Consider the following 20,754-nt stretch of genomic DNA (forward strand, 5'->3'; position numbering starts at 1 on the left):
GTCTATTTTGTAAGTGAGGTACATATACTTAAATGTCTAGATATTACATAAACAGTTGTAAGCTGTTGTAGATTACTACACCTTTTCTTCTAACCTCCATATTATCTTCTTTCCCAGTGTTTGACTTCTCCATTTTTTGTATTTACTCATTCTTTCTAATAATTGTCCCCTCCATAATCTTTTTCCTATTTTATTTTTTTTCAGCTTTTATCAAATTTACTGAGCAGTTTTAGATTTCTAACTTTTTCTTCTTAACCAATTTACAACATTACTTTTCTTTGATCTCCGTCATGGAATATTTTGGGAGAGTGGATGAAATAATGCTGAAATATACTATCATGTCTTGAATTCTCACATTTTCTTCTGAAAGACTGTTTTGGGTGAGGAGAATGAATGCATTATGAAGAAAGTGGCTAGTAGTACACACAGAGAACAAAATTGAGTAAGTAGTGTCACCTTAGAGCACAAATAAATAGCAGTTGTCTGCTTACCACTGGGTATTAATTTTTGAGTCATACAATTTAAAAATAATAATCATTCAGTTACATGTGTTAAAAATAAGTTATTTGGCATTCTAAAGCACAGTTGGAAAGTAGGGCATTAAAAATAGGTCATTTTGTTTTCTAAAACACAAGTAGATTGGACACTTTTAACACATAGAGAGCAAGCTTGAGTTAAAAGAAAAGATGTTATCACCTCTATCTTAAGCCAACATGAACTATGCCCTGACATGTAACTATATAGCTTCTGCCATAGGCTGGATCTGATCTGTATTTGGTGTCCATGTAACCTGCATAGGAATTAATCATGTGACCTACATCAGCTTAGGGTTTAAATATGAAGCCCAGCATACTCCTGCATTAGCAAAGGTGACTCTTAGTCTCCCTTTAATAAAAACTCTTGAAGTTAAATGGAATTATTAGATTAAATTTGTTGACACCAAAGGAAAAAATGTCCATCATTGACAAAACCCATACCATTTGGACATAGGAGACTAGAAGGCCTATTTACTTTTTCTTGAGATAAATAATTTATGATGTGCAATGTGTTTCATAAAGATAATCATAATAATTGAATAGAGAAGCTGAAATATGAGAAAGTATATTTACCATTGAATAAATCATAAAATTCAGTTCATATTCTATACTGTTCTGTAGGGTTAGAAACATAATAAATCCAAATCCAATGAATCTGTTAGTGTGATAGAGTAACAAATGAGAGTTGAGCAGTAAGTCCATGGCTAAAATAAATACATATTTCTGGTAACCACCAAATAGTAAATGTAAACTTACTTAAGAGCTTATTTTCTTTTGAAATTAGGAAAGTTATTATGGAGCATCATCTTTTTTTAATATAGCAAGGATTATTTAATATTTATTGTTTTAGTTATTGATCGGTTTGTGAAATTATTGCTCACTCATTCACCAAAATTCACTTTATTTCCACACTGCTTAAATCAGGCATGATTCAAATTCCCATTTCAGGAGAATTACATAATATTACATTTTATTCACTTTGAAGTTTTAACCATTCTAAAGTGAACATTAATGTTAAATTTGAATGCCAAGATCTTCTCTGTTTGCTTTGTCTAAATTAATACAGCTAGTAACTGGCAAAGCGAAACCTGAACCTTTTCTCACTGCTATCTTTTTTTTTTCCTCCTATTTCAGTGGCAGTACCCTTACGCTTTATTCCTACAGTTCTCTAGTTGTAGATAAATAGCAAGTTGATCCTTTTGTATTCAGAAGAATTAATTCACTTGTAGCTTTCTCTGCATGTTTCTTAGAGTAGTGTGAATGTTTGCTCCTTTTTTTCCCCCCCAGAAACATGCTGTTTCATTTTCATTGCAGATAAAGGAGAGCAGTTAAGTTTTCCACACACACATACTTCTTTCTTTCTCTTATATATTACTTTCCTTGGGTATCCCGTTAGTGACTGTTCTGTCAACTAGAGTATTTCTTTATTATTAGTTGCTTCATTGTTTTTCATTCTAAGTTTATTTTTAAAGGTCAACAGGGAAAGCACTTTTTCTTGGTTAAAATGTGTGAATACACTCTAGTATAATTTTACCTTTTATAGAGCTAAAGATTTAATTGAATAGAACAGAAAAGAACTATATATTAAAGTATATGGAGACTGTACAAATTATTCCTTAAACTTATTAAAAAGTAACTTTTTTGCTACTAGTAATTATGCACAAACTTCCTTAATTATCACTCATTAAAAGCTTGTAGTTGCAATGGGAATAATTTCCTGTCTTCCAAAAGTTGTTCCTTTGAGGCAGAGCAACTAAATCCCATTTAAAATCCCATTGCACCTGTGCCACATGCGGAGTCTCTGGATTTAAGGAAACTAATAAACCACATACCAGTTAGCTTTTATGGTTGATCCTGTTTTGATACCAGTCTTTGATACATTCTAGTTATGGGAAAGTCATTTATCTTTGTGATTTGAGGAGTTCTGCTAGGTTGTTGTTTGTATAGTTCAGATCTTTATTCTGGAATTGAAGAAAACTACGTGGATGTGCTTTCCAAGAATTGTTACTAAACTAACACAAACAACTTTTTAAAAAAATCCCTGAAAAACCGTTTTCCTTGTAATAGATTATCTCCGTAGTCATATTATCATTTAAAAGATACAAGTTACCAATCATGATATGCCAAAATAAAGAGGAAGTAAGAATTTTGAAAGTTATTGGGACCAATAACTATGTCATGCCACCGCTATTATTCAAGTTTGTGATGTGAACAACATGTGGAGGTGTTGCTCCTTATTTTCTAGTCTTCAAATTTTTTTGTCTTCTGGATTTTAAATATTTGATTAGTTGGAGAGAATGCATATAGAAGATTTGACATCTCAATATGGAATATTAGATAGTATTGTAAGGATTGGCTTTAATGTATGTGTTTTGGGGTGTGTGTGTGTGTGAGAGAGAGAGAAGCCCTGAATATAAGTGTCAGAAATTTTTATTGGAAAAACATAACCAACTTGTAATTGAAACAGGATTAGTCAAGAACCATCAGCACCAACACAAGTGTATCTTTGCAGACCGAAGGAATCAGCTAAACAATTACAGTCATCTCAATCTCTACTAAAACAAAAATCGCATCCAACATGCCACCTGACACCATTTCTTTCTCTCTCTCTCCTTTGCTCCTTGCGATGTGGCATTCATCTCTCCTTGTGCCTCCGTTCTGAAGAGATAACAGTATAGCAACAACTCTGCCACTGAAATCCTGTTCTCTGACCGATTTTGGCACCTGCAAAGAGAAACAACCAGTAACAGGCAGCCGCAGCATCAGTATTAATCTTCCATGATGAAATCTTTACAGGTCAAGAACAAGCACACAGCTCTTTTCTCACTCCTTCACAGTGGACCATGCAACTAGTTGAAATGGAAGACAATGGATTGTCTGCAAGCCTTTTGAACAGTGGAGGATACAGGGCATTGGTTTTAGGTGAATTAACCCCCAAATATTCTTGAAGTTTGATATCTCCTTCAGTCTTTCTTTCTAGAATACCACTGTCATCTGATTTTTCAAATCCTTAGTATGACCACAAAGAATAAGTTTGCATATGTGGCATCTCGTCACTTTAGTTTCGAATAAAAGTCTGAAAATAATTAATGCTAGAGGGCTTAATCTCTAAAACTGTGTGTGCACCTTTATATTCAAGAAATTTTTCTCTCAGAGCCAACCACATTGTACATTATGTTTCTCTAGAACATAACACAAGATGCTACTTGTGTAGGAAGTAGTTTTCAGTGGAAATCTAGTGAAAATGCATTATACTAGAAAAAGTCACCATTAAGCCCATGAAGAATATTATGAGGTTCCTGACTTCTTGGCATGTGTGGGCAAGAAAAGTGCCAAGAAGAGTGTTGGAATTCTAAACTTGACATTTTGTGCTTAGTACTGCTTCCATTTAAAAATGAGTACCATCTATGAAAGCTGCCTGTGCTGAGAGAACATGGAACTAGCTGTAGATAGGAAAGCTCCCAGTGTATACTCTACTTCCTACTCTCATTGTAAACCTACAAACATATTCCTGGCTTTTTCCCCACCATTTATAATTATACATCTTTACTTGGTAGTAGATGATTGTTCACTTACCAAAGTGAAAATTTAGCAGTAAAATGTGTTTTACTTCTGTAGTGTTTGATATTAATCCAGTTGTTATATAGGCAATGGAATTTTTTTAATTTTGGAAAGAATCTTAGAAGTCAAGTTAACCATTGGTTAGAGCAGGGTTTAATTTATTCAGGTTTGTAAGTTCAGTGTAGAGATCACTGTTTCACAAAAAAGAGAGAACAATTGCTTGGCCACTGGCCAAGAACTGTAACTCCATGCCGTTTATATGCATATGTACAGAGAGAGTCTAGAAGATTAGGTTCTTCTCATTATTGTGTAGAAAGTTAAATCTTTTCATACTTAAAAAAAATATGGAATCCACCAAAGTCCTGAAAAAAGGTTAAAAGGAGGCAGAAAACTGGAGGAAAGTATAGTAGTAAGGCATTGTACCTGTATGTGCTAAGGCTTGGTGTCAGCACCTTGGCTAGTGTTTTAAACATCAAGGAATTTCATCCCCCGAATACAGTACCTGTGATTTCTTTTTCAGGAAGTGTACTAAATATTTAAAGTTTGCCAGAGAGTTGAACTGTTACATGTATTTGCTGCTGAGAAGGTAGGGTTGGGTTTGTTTAAACAGAATGGGGGAACTGACAGAATTAAAACCCGTCCATTTTAACACTTACTCTCATTTAAGGGTTTTGATGTATATATTTATGCATTTGAAGAGAGATTAACGACCCCCCACTCCCCAAAGAAGGAAATGAAGCGCAGAGAGAGGAAAACATTAAGGTTCTAAAGTAATTAAGTCAGTTAAACACACCTGAGGTATGTTTGATGCAGTATGCTCCCCTCAGTAATATCCAGCTCAGTGATTGAGGATGGGCATGGAGGGAGCATATATATAGTTAGGAAAGAAAACCTCCCTAGGAATTTCATAATATTTGTCCCTTCTCCTCCTCCTACCCTAGTCCTCAATCTATACAACCATACTCAAGCAAAAATAGGATTATGGGCAGTAGTTTCAAAACCCATCTCTATACATTGAACGTGTTTTTTTGGTTGGTTCATATTTCCAATGGCTCGTGTCTCTCATATCCATATTTAAGATATATTAAAGAATATAATGGAAAAAAATTTGAGGACATTTAATAAGGATAAATTTGAAGTAAATCGGTAAAAATTTTCTTAATTCTTTTTTTCTGCACTGCTCTTTCTGTTAGCCTTTAATAGTGCCTTTTTGTTAATTTCACATTTCACTCTCCTGGTGATAAACTTTTAGAATGACATTATAAATATTTAATGAAATTAAAACTTAATTTGAGGACCTGGAGATACTAGCTTTTGAGGGATCCGTATTGTTCATACTGCTAAATGAATTTGGTGTTAAACTTGCTGAAACCTCCTTCTGAACTAGTTTTCCCAGATGGACTAATGCTGTTATGGTGCTGTTGAATATATTATTGTAAGTGATAAGCTTTTCTCTGCTTTCACCATCTTCATAATGTACCACACAGAATTCTTCTGCCAACCCTCATGGATTATAGGCAAGCTGAGAACGATATATCAGAAAATACTTTCTGTCTTATCTTGGCTTTATAGAAAGGCTGCTCTTCGAAATTGAGGGTTTTTTTGTGGGGCTGACATGTAACATACATTAAAGATTTGCTAAAGAAGTTTAAACTAGGATGTTTAACTTTTTCAGGAAATCCATTAGTTTTACATGTGAAAATGCATTTTATAACTCTTTAAGCTTTATAGTTTAATGCCTACACACCCCCACTTAAAAAACAAAATTGCCATTAAAGGAAATGCTCAAAAATACCCCAAATCTGCCTAGCAGTTTTAATCTGACATTTTACAGAGATTCTACTGTTGCTGTAACGTAATTTTAGCTTAGAATGTTAAGCCAAGAGGATACTAAGTTGCCAGAAAGGACTTTGATTACAAATAGAAAGCATTTCTATGCTAAATATCTGGTGAGGGACAAACTGGTTTTACCTTCCATATAAATTTTTAAAAGTTAAAAATTTTAGAAGGTGGTATGTTTTGCAGGTTACTTAAATGATGAGGCAATATTGAGATCTGTTGTATACTTGTCTAACCTGGGTATTTTAATATATTTAAGTAATTCAGAATATTAGATCTTATTTTAAAATACTGTTAAAATAGCTGTAGTGTGTACTGTTAAGGTCCATTGCTATATCTTTTTGTTTAAATGGAAAAGAGCCATGTCCTTTTATTGTATGTGATTACCAAACCTACCTCTCTCTTTAATGGGATCTTTTCTTACTCGTCCCTTCAACACCATAATTGTCTACAGAGACCAGTTCCCTTCCAGAGATGCTGTTTGTTTCTTCTTAGACCTTCTCTGCTTTAATTGCTTAGCTGGTGGATGACTTGAGAATTGAAACTTGGTGTTCTTACTAAACATGATCTAGCTGTCTGGATTGCCTCTTTTTTTTATTTTAATAATTTGGACTACCTTTGCCATGCGTTACAGGATTCCATTCCATAATGATTCAGATCAGTTTTGAGCCCAGGTCTGCCTTGCTTCTCCCGAACCCTCTGAAAACAATTAATTCTGAGGATGGCCCAGAGGCTAATGTCAGTCTCAAGCCAGGAGAGCGTGGCCTACAGTATATAGATCTTTGGAAATGATCTGCAGTAAAGATAAGTTTAGTTGCTAAGACTACCATATTCTAGACTGTTGTACCTTGGGGCTAGACCAGAACTGGGCCTTGCCCCTTTCTGTAAGGAGAGGATACTAAGCAGTATTGCCTAGTGTTTGCCTAAAAGTATGTGTATTTATCTGTTCAGGCTGCCATAACAAAATACCATAGACTGGACAGCTTAAACAAGAGAAACTTATTCCTCACAGTTTTAGAGGCTGGAAGTCTAAGATCAAGGTCCAGCAGGGTTTAGTTTCTGATGGGGCTCTCTTCCTGGTCTGTAGATGGCCGTCTTCTCAAGCCTTCACATGATTTTCTTCTCTGTGCTCCCACAAAGAGATGGTGGGGTTGGAAGGAGAGATCTCTTTCTCTTCCTCCTCAAAAAGCCACTAATCCCATTCTGAGGGCTCCACTCTCGGGACCTAAGCTAGCTCTAATTACCTCACAGAGTCCCCTTTTCCAGATACTATCACATTGGGGTTTAGGGCTTAGACATACAAAATTTGGGAGGAACACAAACCTTCAATCCATAATAGCATGTATACTTTTTCTCAGTGGGATTTGAGAGAAGTTACTTAGAGTTATTGAATTATCTTTCCTCTAGAATTGTGTCACTTTAAGGTCCAGGATATTGTGGAATAAATATTAAATTACAATATGGAAGATGTAAATATATTTCACTGAGGACTATGGAGGATTTATGTCTATTTGCATATGACTTTGTTATAGTTCCTTCCCTTGACATGCCTCTTAAATACCTAGGATCCAGCTTTTCTTTTAAACTAGTGCTCCTGACATTTTGTTTCTTCCTGTAAACTTTACAATTCAAACTGAATGAAGCTTGCCTGTGCTTTTGTATTGTAAGATCTTACGGGGCATACTTGACATGTTTTATAGAGGGTAAAAAGCTTGCTTAGCTGGCACAGACATACATTTTATTTTCTTTAGTAAGTATATTATGATATTGATTACTGCCATTGTATAAACATCTGAAGATTACCAGAAATTATAAAACAAATGTAATTATGTGTCAACAATCTAGTTGAATCTCATAATTATATATTTATGAGTTAATAAAATTTAATATCTGTAAATTCGTTTTTAAAATAGTATCCCCATACCACATTTTTCAAATGAAAGCTGAAACAAGTATTTTTGCTGGTATTCTAATAGGCATTTCACTGTTTTATCAGATTATTTTAAATTATACCAACTTACTGTTTAGTAGCTTCCTACATGTATAAGAAATTAATGGCAGGTTTTAAGGCAGCAAACATTAGTAATCTGAAGAAAGAAAGTTACCACTTTCTGTGTTCTGTGGCATAAATGAATTTGAATTTTTTCATACTCATGGGCACAGCTATATGGCCAGTTTCTTATTCTACTTTATATAACTAAATGGAGACAACTGAACTGTGGTTTGACTTTATTGTTTGAAAGCTTTTTAATCTATTTCCTCTCCTTATAATGAATCTTCAGTTATTTAATCCCCTGGGACATTATCTTACCTTTTTTCATTAAAATTAGAAATATTTGTAACTGAAGCTACATTAAATGAGGAAATTTCAGAGAATTTAGTGTATCTATTTTAGAAAATGCTCCCCAGAATTTTAGAAAAGTTCATCTTCATTTAAATTTATTATTCTTTCTTTTTTTACTTAAATTTTATTTTGAAGGTTTCTATGTATCATCTAATGCCTAATTTACATCAAATATCTCTGCAACAAGTAGTGGTTGTTTCATTTTAAAATAACAAATAATCTTAAGGTCAGGTGGAATATGAACAACATACTTAGATTTAGTTTTTTAATCTGTGAACGTTTGTTTTTTGTTTTTCTTTATGATACTTAGAATATTCCTTTCACTTTAAGCCTTAGATACAGGTGTAATAGACTTTATATCTCTATTATCTGCTTTACAATGAAATAATATCTATATTTTCAAAGTAAATTTCAGAACTATTAATTTTTTGAGATAAAGGATTTAAAAAAATATATCAGAAGATAAATCATTAAGAGACAGTGCTAATGAAAAACAAATATTTAAATAACCTCTGTTCCATGTGGTATAGATTTATAACGGTAGTGGTACACATTTAGGCCAAGGCAATCTGGATTTGTTTACTTAATAAATAGTTATTCAAAAATATTATAAAATTGGGCATTCATAGAACTTTTCACTGAAATTTGGTATGTTCTTGTTTGTTAAGTAGTACTTAAATTTATATTGACAAATCAAGAGGTATGTGTGTAATGGGTGATTTTATTTGTTTTGGTGTCTAATTTTTTTAAATGTTCTAAAAATTATATATTTTGAGACATGAAAAATATTTATCAAAATGTTTAGATTAAATGAATGTTAAAGTAAATTTCTTTAGGATTTGCCTAGGTCTGCTCTGATAACTAAGGATCTGCCACAGCTATTCGTAAAATTTTTGTTTTAAGAGTCTCTTTAAAATTGTAGTGGGATTTATCCAAAGTGAGTGGTCAGACTGTGTGTGTGTGTGTGTGTGTGTGTGTGTGTGTGTGTGTGTGTGTGTGTGTGTGTATTCCAAATGTTGTAAGGTCTCAGAATAATCAGTAGTTCTGTCTCCTACCTTTCTTCCTCTTTTGACTGTTGTGAAATATCTTCATTTCATTTGTTTTGTACTAGTAAATTATTCCCTCGTAAATTAAAATTTGGATGTACCAGAAATAAAACTTTCAGCTCATTTTGTGTTATAAGTCAGTTTCAGACTACCTTGCAGTCATTTTCAGTTTAGACATTATAAAAATAGATTTCTTGTGGTACAGAATAAAAGTCAGCATCTCGTTAGGTATAAAGATTTTCATGTGGAGGATGGTTTCTTGAAATAGGCTTTTGCCTTATCTCTTTCTATCTTTCAGGCATTGAAAAGAGCACTTTGGTCTTTTAACTCAGTGGAACTTTATAATACACTGTTCTTCCCATCACTGTAAAAAATTGGTGCATGAGTAAAAATATCTTTTTTATATCACAAATAAATTGAGCTTGTTATAGTCCCCTCTCTTCATTTTCAGGAAGAGGCAGAAATTCAGGCAGAACTTGAACGTTTGGAAAGAGTCAGAAATCTTCACATTCGAGAGCTCAAAAGAATAAATAATGAAGATAATTCACAGTAAGTCATTATTTGTATTTCACAGTTTTACATAATAAAAGTTTTTTCTCCCCTTGGAGATCATAAACAGAGTATTTCCTTGTCGGGGGGCTTCTCACCATAGACCTCAAGTCCTTCCCATGGCTCAGAAGGCCTCGTTTGATCTGGTCTCTGGCCACCTCACCACCCCATCTCTCTCATCGTCCCCTCACTTATATGTCGTAGACACACTGGTCCCCTCAAACATGTCTGACTTGTTCCCTCAAGGCTCTTGTGCTCACCATTTCCTCTTCCTGAAATGTTCCTCCTCTAAATATCTGAGTGGCTTACTCCTTATTTCACTCCCCGTGGTCATTAGAGAAGCCACCCTGTCTAAAAGAGCAGTCCTTGCCTCACTCCATCCCCTATCTCAGTATCCTTGCCTTACTTTATTTGTTCTTAGCATTTATCACTATTTGGAATTACAAATTTTTTTTTCCAGTTATTTTATGTTTCCTTTCACTCGAATGTAAGCTACATGAGAGCAGGGACTTAGTTTTGTTCTTGCTATATCCCCAGAACCTAGATCAGTGCCTGGCATATGGTAGGCACAGAATAAATATTTGTTAACTAAATACCAAAGTTAATATTATTGTAGTGAGGAAAAAATTATTTCAGCCAAAGGGATTTCAGTAAGCCGTGTATCCAGCATTATGTAAAAACTGGAGAAGAAATAGAAAAGTAGTTTAAGTTATAGTCTCTGTCCTTAATCCCTAATTATCAAAATGACATTAAACGCTAAAGGAATTCAAAGAATAGAAAATATATGTGGACTGGTGGGAACTTTATGAAGAAGATAGAAATTAAACAAGGAATTAATTGGATTTAGTCAATGTAGAGGACAGGAAGGATGTCTTTTTACACTTTAAGACTTAATGTAATTTAAATCTTCATGACCTAATACAAGTGTCAGAATTGCAAGTGGCCTATTTCTGCCGTGAAATACAAATATCTTGCTTAAAAGAAGGCCTATTTATGATCATCTCTGTATGAACACAATCATTCCAATGTATAATGTCAATGAAATAATAGTTATGTAATATCCTTAATTGTACCAGATGAAAATTCTGATAACGCAGATAAGACAAAACTAATTTAAAATTGGCTCTTCTGAAAATTATGTCCAAACTTGTTTGTGGATATTACTTAATCCACTTGTTGGAAATTAAATAAATTGTTACAGCTTTACATTTTTCTTTTCTTTCTTTTTTTCTTCTTTTGGCTGTGTGGCTTGCGGCATTTTAGTTCCCCGGCCAGGGATTGAACCTGGGTCATGGCAGTGAAAGCGCCAAGTCCTAACCACTGGACCACCAGGGAATTCCCTACATTTTGCTTTAAAACTAACAGAAATCTCTTTTATTTATAAGTTCTCAGGAAAAGCTTAAATTATCAAAGCTGTGTTGCTATTGAATAAAATATCGTGTGTTTGCATCTGGAATTATAAAGCTATCATTGATTTTTTTTTTTTCCTTAAATATCAAGAGTGTACATTTTGGAACCACATTTTTCTGCTAACCCCTGCCATGTATTAGCTGTTGACCTTGGACAAGTTACTTAACCTTTCTGTGCAGTAGTGCCCTCATCTGTAAAATAGAGGTAGTAGCAGGGCCTACTTCAAAGGGTTGGTTAAGAACCAAATGAGATAATACAGGTGAGTGCTTAATGTATAGCAGGTGCAATAAGCTTTAAATAGTAATAGCAGTATTGTCTGTGGTGGTTTTTTTTAAAGGATTTCTTTTTTGATTGGGAATTAAATTTTTATTTATAAAAGGCAAAGGCTGTAAAATTTCACCATGGATGAAAGCCAGTTTATAAATATAATTATTTTTAATCATATGTCAATATTATAAAACTTGATTAACTGTAACTCCCAAAATAAAAGTATATTTTTCCAAGGGAAGTAATTCCTGCTGAACAGATACGGGATTTCATAAAGCTCTTAGTAATACAGTAGTCGGTAGGTCTTTATCACAGTGCTATAATTGGTCATTGAACCTGAATATTCGGCTATAAATGTTAAGCTTTGTGAACACCAGAGCGTTAAGATGGGTGATAGTCATGCAGTTAGAGAAGGAAAAGTAGTATGGAATGGAATTCAAAATTAGCAGAAGAGTAGCTGAAAAAGAAGTAGCTGGGAGTAGAATAAGAGCTAACTTTGTTGTGGACGAAACCTTTTCGTGGGTGTTTTCATGTGCCTGAGTGTTTTTTTCCCCACCCTTAAGGTTCAAAGATCACCCAACGTTAAATGAAAGATATTTATTACTCCATCTGCTTGGTAGAGGTGGCTTTAGTGAAGTGTATAAGGTAATGTACATTTTTTTCCTGTTCTTCATACTAATACGACAAAGATATAGGAATATGTGGTTAAGAAGTACATGTCTTTTTATTGATTTTATGATTTTTTGACTGTTTTTATGTCCTCTCATTACAAAAAAGAGTCTGTGGTGGCTTACACTGTCTTATCTCAAGAGTCTAAAAACTATCCTTGTGCCTTTGCTGTCCCTCTGATATTTGGTACCTGGTTATCACTAGCCAGTCTGATACAAGTAATAACAACCATTAGAATCAAGATAGGCAGGTAGCCATTTAATATAGTACATTTATGGAAAGGTTGTATCCCTTAATTTAAACATGTGTCACAAGTCTTACATGTCCTGAATTTACCCTAATTTCTACCTGATTTAAGGCCAGTGTTTCTCAAATGTGTATTTATAAATGTAGAAATATTTACTCATATGTTTAATGCTTTATACCTTACTTTTTTTCCACTTTATGTTATCTTTCTGCCCAACCTTTAAATATTGAAGTTCCTAAGGTCTCATCATTCTTGTTCTCCTTTCAAATATATCCCCCTCCCATTCACTAAGTTATCACCTATTTGATTTCAGATACAGATGTATAGATACATAGCTATCTACCCCCCACTTTCCTTCCGAGCCCTGTACCTGCTGGTCTATATGACTTAATCTGTTCACCTCATGTGGATGCTTCATAAGCACTGCAAACTCACATCTGAAATAGAAGTTCTCTCTTCTCCCAACGCGCGCCCCCCTCCTTTTAACACTGCTCCCTACTTTAATACACAGCACTGCCATTTATCTGCCCAGTCCCTCAAGTGAAAAACATAAAAGCCATCCTTCAATTCACCTTGCCCTTCACTCCCTTCCCCCAACATAACCAGTCCCTGGTATCTGTCATTATTAATGTCATTAAGCTCTCCTAAATCCAGCAATGACCCTTCTCCCTCTCTCTTAGCGCAGGGCCTCATTGTCTCTTGTTGCATTGCCTAGCTGATCACCTTTTTTCTGGGCATTGAGTTTCTCCAGTTCATTTGTGTATGCTGCAGCTAGAGTGGCCTTGTTATAAAATGCAGTCTGATCATCTCACTCCCCTGCTTATAAGCCCCAGTGGCTTCCCATTTGCTCTTAGCATAAAGTCATATGAAGGTCATAGCTTCACCTTAAACTTCAATTCCTATAGAAGGCTTCCCTGTTAGTCTGCCTTTGATTAGCTCCTTGTAACACTTGGTGCTTCATTACGTATTGGTATAGTCAGCGATTAAGACCTTGGGTTCTGAAGCCAGACAGGCTGGGTTTGAATCCTGGCTAATTCTGACTGCTGTATAAACTTGGGCTTATTGCTTACCATCCTCTGCCTGTCTTCACCTGGTAATGCTTATAGTACCTACATCATAGGATCATTATAGTGATTAAACGAACTATCACAGGAAAATCACAAAGAACTTTGTTGCTGAGAAAATGTAAGCTCGTTAGATTGTTATTAGAAATCCTCTCTGTTCAACGAGACAACCTGTATCCAGTTCTGACTCTGGGGCAAATTACGGGATTTGGATTCAGAGAACTTCATTTCTGATCTTGGTTCAACCGTGAACTATTTTTTGTTTTGTTAACTTGGATGAGCATTAAGTGTCACCCATCAAGAGTGATCTGTGAAAAAAAAAAAAAAAAAAAGAGTGATCTGTGAGCTCTCTTCCAATTCCTGTTTCTCTGATTCTAATGGTAGTTCATCCTCAGGCACTTAATGGTTGAGTAGTCTTAGGCCACAAGGTAGAAAAGAAGGTCATAATGTTGCTCATTGTGGATCTAAAAATCACCAAAAGTATAGTTAGCTAGCACTAGCTCCGCCTAGAAGTTGCCTGGCTTCTGAGCCTACTGATAGCTTTCATGACAGTCTTCTGCCACTGCCCAATAGTATTTCCATTGTTTTTAGCCCCATAGATAGGGTATAAAAGGGACTTTTCTTTTGGAAGAAAAGGCTTCTGTAGAAATTAGAAAATGCAGATTGTGGGTCCCTAATGACTTGAACCCTCATTACTGATTTAAATACTAATGACAGCCCCTCCGACCCCTTCAAGTCCTTTCATTGTTGCCAGGTCGCTTGGTAAACAAAGTAGCTGACTGTAAGTCAAAAAATTGACTCTTCTCTATACCAAGGTGGAAAGCATTGAATCAGTTGATCAGTGATTACCATCTTAGCTTTATGGGAAGGTATACTTTACTCTCCTAATCTTGGGAGAAAGATGTGTCATATACAGTTATTATAATCATTATACATGGATGATAACTTTATTAGTACTTAGAATTTTATTTTCTCCTATTTTTTTTACTATGATTGCCTTTGAGTTTTATAAAAGCTTTTTTGCTTTCTCTCACATGAACTTCTTTTATATTTCTTAAAACTTAACTTTTAATAGTATAATGAGCTAATGTTTATTGGATATTTATTATGAATCATATATTATTCTGAACACTATATGTTTCACCCCATTTAGTCAACAACCCAAACTTCATGAGACTGAGGCTATTAGAGAGGGTATTAAGCACAAAGTCATGCAGCTAATAAGTTCATCTGACTCCAAAGTAAATATTCTTAATTACTGCATCATGTATTATTTCTGATCTCATGCTTTTATAATTTCGTGACAAGCAGTTTACCCCTACTGCTTATTTTAAGGTTAAATTGATAGAGGCAGTGGGAACTAGGAACCTTCTTCCTAATAAATATGTAAGCTTTTAGTGTTTTAAGGGAGCGCTTTTGTGTAAAAGTCACAGTTGAACCTAAATTATTAAATTCCTCTTTAATGATACTGTTTTTAAAAAACATTTATAAGTCACCTGAAGCCTTAAAATATTGATCATTCTTTATTTAAGAAATAGTCTGGTCATTTGAACAAACAAGTATAAAACCTTTTTTGAGCCCAGATGAAGGAAATATTACTGATAGAGTTAGGTATGATAATTACATATGGTTAATGGTTATGGTTATGTTTAAACAGTTTCATAATAAAAGTTCAGAATTTTTTTTAGAACAGTTGGGAAATTGTTAGGAACTTGTTAATTTTCAAATAAGGGGGGGAAAAAAAGGTGGAGTTGCTAGGAAAGGATACAGACACCCACCAAAAATGTATTACAGCCGCCTGTTTTCCTGGCCACTTACTGCTACTACCAGTATAGAGAAGAACGTCTATATTAAAAACAGATAGCTTGGGACTTCCCTGGTGGTGCAGTGGTTAAGAATACACCTGCCAGTGCAAGGGACACGTGTTAGATCCCTGGTCCGGGAAGATACCACGTGCCGCGGAGCAACTAAGCCCATGCACCACAACTACTAAGCCCATGCACCACAACTACTGAAGCCCGTGTGCCACAACTTCTGAGCCCGTGTGCTACAACTACTGAAGTCCTCGCATCTAGAGCCCGTGCTCTGCAACAAGAGAAGCCCGCGCACCGCAACAAAGAGTAGACCCCACTTGCCGCAACTAGAGAAAGGCCATGCACAGCAACAAAGACCCAACGCAGCCAAAAAAAAAAAACAAAACCCAGAGAGCTTTATTGTTTTATCTTGATTCAATATATTGGCACTTATAAAACTTGAACGTGAAAATTCACATTAAGGTTTTCTCTGATTTAGCACCATGGAATTTGTATCTTGTTTCTGATAATAAATGTGCCACTGAACTATATATAACCTTAGCAGAGATGACTACCAAAAATCGTAATGTGTATTCTCATTCCATATTATTGCAAAAATTATCACTCAAAAAAAAAAAAATCTCTTCACTATTCAGTTGGTCTTTGGTCCAAACTCTTCTATTCCTTGAATCCTAGGCTTTTGACCTTTATGAACAAAGATATGCTGCTGTGAAGATCCATCAGCTTAATAAAAGCTGGAGGGATGAGAAGAAGGAAAACTACCACAAGTAAATATTAATTCTTTATGATTTTTATCAATTTTGAAAATATATTTAATTGTCATGGAGAATTAATATATTCTCTTTCTCGTAGACATGCCTGCAGAGAGTATAGAATACACAAAGAACTGGATCACCCCAGAATAGTTAAACTCTATGATTATTTCTCCTTGGATACAGATACGTAAGTGAATATAAAAGGATTTATTTTTTAAGAAAAGACATGTTGGCTTTTGCTTCCCCTATTCCATAGTGATAATATAAATACTCTTCATTTGTCCATTGTGATTCTGAATTATTGGATAATATTTTATGTCTGATTTTTTTCTCTTCTCCATTGTAGGTTTTGTACAGTGTTAGAATACTGTGAAGGCAATGACTTGGATTTCTATCTGAAGCAACATAAATTAATGTCAGAGAAAGAAGCTAGGTCTATTGTAATGCAGATTGTAAATGCACTAAGATATCTCAATGAAATCAAACCCCCTATTATACATTATGATCTTAAACCAGGTAATTAATAAAATTTTTGTCTAAATAAGCTTTAAAGAGTGTAATTTTTAAAAGTCATGCTTGCTAAGTTATCCGAAAATATGCTTTTTGGTTTAGTTTTTAAAAGTCAATGGAATACTAGTGGTAGTAGCTGAAGGGTTTTTAAAATTTATATCACTGCATTTTAAAACTATATTTTAAATGTATATCTTAATTGATTAAAAATTTTACATATGCATGTTAAATGTATTATTTCCCAAAAGTCCAGCCTTAGTAGTAAAGATAATGTTTTTCATTTATGTTTCATTAAAAGAACTTTATACTTTGTTCTTAGGAAACATCCTTCTGGTAGATGGAACAGCATGCGGAGAAATTAAAATTACTGATTTTGGTCTGTCCAAGATTATGGATGATGACAGCTATGGTGTAGATGGAATGGATCTAACTTCCCAAGGGGCAGGCACTTACTGGTAAGTGTATTATTAAAAACACCAAAATTACCTAGATTAGTGCCCAGTCTTTTTAATGAGAGTTTATTTTCGCATACCTTTGAGATTACTGTGGTGTGATGAGAGTACTGATATGAAGTCTCTGAGCTGAGAGACTACTATCATCAGTCCTGTTTCTCTCTCACCTGGTCTTCACTGTAACTATCAGCAAACCGGAAGAAGAAAAGCTTGGCATCAGCAGGTGACTACCAGCTAGTTCCCTACCAGCCAGAAACTCCTAACATGGAGAATTTGTGAATCTTGTTCTGTAATGTTGGAGTGATGTTTATCATGAGTAATGATACTTAATATAATATCTTAGCTATTAAAAGCAATAACTAATAAGCATTAAGCCCTCTCTGTAGAGGTTTTGTGGTTACAGTTTTTGTTTAAGATGGATGTTTTGTCGATAATGAATGAAAGAAATTTGGTACAATCTTGGTCTTTGGCCTTAACGCTCAAAAATCTTTTTAATAACTTCATACATACAGATATAAATCTAGATAGAACCATAGATTCACTGATACGAGTCTAAATGAATGTCATTCCCTTCGGAGTGACCTACGTGTTGACAAAAATTACTTCAGTGTGAATTTTCAAACTTAGTATCAAATTTGCCAAAGTGGAGCACATAGACTATAAAATTTCAAAACTAATTTAGTTTTCAGAATAAATTAGTTTAGCAAAAAGAGTGAAGAAATCTTAAATGGAAGGGAGATAACTACTCAGCTTCACTGAGCAGGATGGTGACTACAAACATAAATGTGACTTTGGAGTCTTCAGAACAATCTTCAAATAGCCTGGGCAATAATAACCAATTCTATAAAATGCCACAGGTTGGTATGGACCTTACTTTTCAGAGTAAGGATTAGTCATGTTCCATGTATTCATTTAAAGCCAGTTTAGAGTTTCAAATGATGCTTGTGGCATTTTTTAGGAATATAAGATAATGTATCATAATTTTCTTTCAATATATATTCTTTAAAAGTCTATCATTCAAACTAGTAACTCCTTAAAAGTCAGTACCCTCAGTCAGTAGTCTTTAGGCTTCTTTCTTTTAGCAACAAGGCTCCTTTTTTCACCAGAAAATCTTAGACTCCTAATAAAACCAACAAAAATAAGGCTTCTTGGTAGAACCCTGTATTCTGTGGCAGACAGCTTGAAAACCATGTTCTAAGTAATAGATCATCCTTCCTCTGCAGACACTCCCACCATACTGTTTCCCTCTCACTCTGGCTTCCCTAAGTGCAGGGCAGGGCAAGGAAATTTCCCCCTGACAGATGGGCATGAGACAGGGAAGCTTATGTTTTAGGGTGCTGTGCAGGAAGAAGATACAGTCATGGCATTTCCATGTTAGGAACCTGGAATTATATACTTCTTGTAGAAACAGCTTTCCCCAAAATGGTTAGTTTTTAATTCATATACAAACTTTTAGAATATAGGTATGTAGTGCTTTTACACATCATCCCCAGAAGCTTAAATTATTTGTCAGTATCGCTTAGAAGAAAACGAGTTTTGTTTCTCCCTTCCTCTTGGGTCTGAAATGCAAGCATCCACTAAATCCTGCTGTCGTTTTCCCCGAGTAGCTTTGGTATCTATTCCTACACTTCCTCTCCTTGCTTATATACCCTTTTACCTTGAGAGACGGTATAGCACAGTGTTTAAGAGTCATTCTTGTTTCAGTTACACACACATAAACCTACAGAAAATATACGCTTTTATTCATAAAACAAATCTGGCTTTTTACTTGATTTGGAGGGTAGGAAAGGATTTACGTCACAAATAAGTTATTGGTCATCTGTGAATGTTCTGCTGAAATTTAAACGATTTCAGCATAGTGAGTATAAAACTAAAAAGAGTAGCTTCCCATTTAGCTGTATTATTCCTTTTCAGGACTTTGTAGTTTATCTAAATTTTTGAAGTGTGAGATGCTTGCATCCTGATGGAGCTTTTTATCAATACTTATAACCTAAGGTTAAAAGTAAAAATTTATTTTTACTTATATGTATTTTTACCTTTTAAATAAATTTTACAATCTATTTTTACATTTTCTTTATCTAAAATTATAAATTTATAAATAAAAATAGTGTTTTTGAATGCTCCATATATTTCTGATGCTGCTACTGTTTGAAACTGTACAATGAATTAACGCTGTAATGGAGGTAACATCTGCCTGGAGGGAAGCAGAGAAGGCTTGTGAAAGTTGGGCGGGTCTTGAAGAAGAAAGGGTGGTCACTGTGTGAACTGGAGTAGTTAAGGAAGGCATAAGAGGTTGTCATATTCAGAAGCATTGCGGGGAAGCACAGTGTAGGGAACCAAGTGAATCGGCTTTGCCTAACCAGTTTGAGGGGCTGGGGGTCAGGAGAAGAGATTTTGGAAATTTTAAGTTGCTGCTAGATTAGGACAGGTCTCGTGTTACAAGCAAGAGATACGAGGTCTTGCCTGGGCAGTGAGTGAGGTTGAGGTTCTTTAAACAAAAGAACTGGCTGATCAGATGTGTATTTTAGGAAAAGAACTTCCTACAGTTTGAAGATTGGTGAAGGGGGGATAGGAGAGGATTTCTTCTATTAGTAGATACTTAGAACATTGTAATTTCTAATGATAATTTATCATTTCTGTAGCTCATACACTACAGAAATGTATATAAGTTGACCCTTGAACAGTGCAGGGGCACCGGTCCTCTGCACAGTCAAAAATCTGAGTATAGCTTGCAGTTGCCCTTCATATACGTGGTTCCTCCACATGCCCGAAATTCAACCAGTCAGGGATTGTGTAGTGCTGCAGTATTTACTATTGAAAAAAATCCTCATATAAGTGAACCCGTGTTGGAAAAGGGTCAACTGTATATTACACACTTTAACCACAAAGTTGTTTGTTTTGGCTCTAAAGTCAAATGATACAGGGATACAAATGCCTTAAACGTTAGGACTTTAATCAGTGAAAATCACCTAAGGTTTTTGTATGGATAAAATGAGTGTAAGATTTTACATTTAGAAGGTTTTAAATTATAAATTGTTAATATCCTTTCCTTTTTTTCTCCCCTCAAAACCTAGGTATTTACCTCCTGAGTGTTTTGTAGTTGGAAAGGAACCACCGAAGATTTCCAACAAGGTTGATGTGTGGTCAGTCGGAGTCATCTTCTTTCAGTGTCTTTATGGTAGAAAAGTAAGTTGAAGTATAACAGATTCAGCTATATGGAGATAAGTTGAATTTTCCCCTTTTAAAGTTTCATTAACTTGAAGTCAATTTAGTCAAGAATTCCAAGAATGCAGACCTGGTTGAGGCAACAACAAAAAAAAACCAAAACAACCGTTTATTTGGGGTTAGGAGCAGACTGGGAAGCAGAAATACATGAAAGCACTTGAATTGTGTTCCGCTGGACTACAAAAGCGGAGGAGGGTGCTTATAGGCAAAAAACTGCAAGCTTACACAAATTGTCAAGAATTAGGACTGGAGCTGGCGAGAAGTAAGGGTGCTTGTTAAGCAAAGATTGGGGTTTGAAATGATGACATAGTTGCGGGGGGGGGACTTTGAAAGTACAAGGTTGCAGCTGGCGATTGCTAGCAGATAGATACGGTTTTGAAAACATCTAGTGGTTTCCTTTAGTTTGATACAGTTCAGAAAGTTCAGGTTTTCTCTGATGCAGGAATGGGTCTGAAACCACATCCAC

General features: G+C 35.0%; 1 protein-coding gene and 1 non-coding gene across 2 annotated transcripts in view; one reads left to right on the forward strand and one right to left on the reverse strand.

Annotated features, from left to right (window-relative positions):
- TLK1 (tousled like kinase 1) overlaps positions 1 to 20,754 on the forward strand; it is a 137,282-nt gene that overhangs the window by 108,835 nt on the left and 7,693 nt on the right. Inside the window, exons 13-19 of the mRNA XM_024765710.1 lie at positions 9,778 to 9,875; positions 12,116 to 12,197; positions 16,022 to 16,113; positions 16,199 to 16,288; positions 16,448 to 16,617; positions 16,931 to 17,066; positions 20,138 to 20,249. Coding sequence (XP_024621478.1) covers positions 9,778 to 9,875; positions 12,116 to 12,197; positions 16,022 to 16,113; positions 16,199 to 16,288; positions 16,448 to 16,617; positions 16,931 to 17,066; positions 20,138 to 20,249 — 780 coding nt within the window. The remainder of the gene's footprint in view (positions 1 to 9,777; positions 9,876 to 12,115; positions 12,198 to 16,021; positions 16,114 to 16,198; positions 16,289 to 16,447; positions 16,618 to 16,930; positions 17,067 to 20,137; positions 20,250 to 20,754) is intronic.
- TRNAE-UUC (transfer RNA glutamic acid (anticodon UUC)) lies at positions 11,139 to 11,210 on the reverse strand. The gene has a single exon. It is a non-coding gene; the product is annotated as a tRNA-Glu (tRNA).

Source organism: Neophocaena asiaeorientalis, unplaced genomic scaffold (assembly GCF_003031525.2).
Source record: "Neophocaena asiaeorientalis asiaeorientalis breed wild unplaced genomic scaffold, Neophocaena_asiaeorientalis_V1.1 scaffold721, whole genome shotgun sequence".
Classification (NCBI taxonomy): Eukaryota; Metazoa; Chordata; class Mammalia; order Artiodactyla; family Phocoenidae; genus Neophocaena; species Neophocaena asiaeorientalis.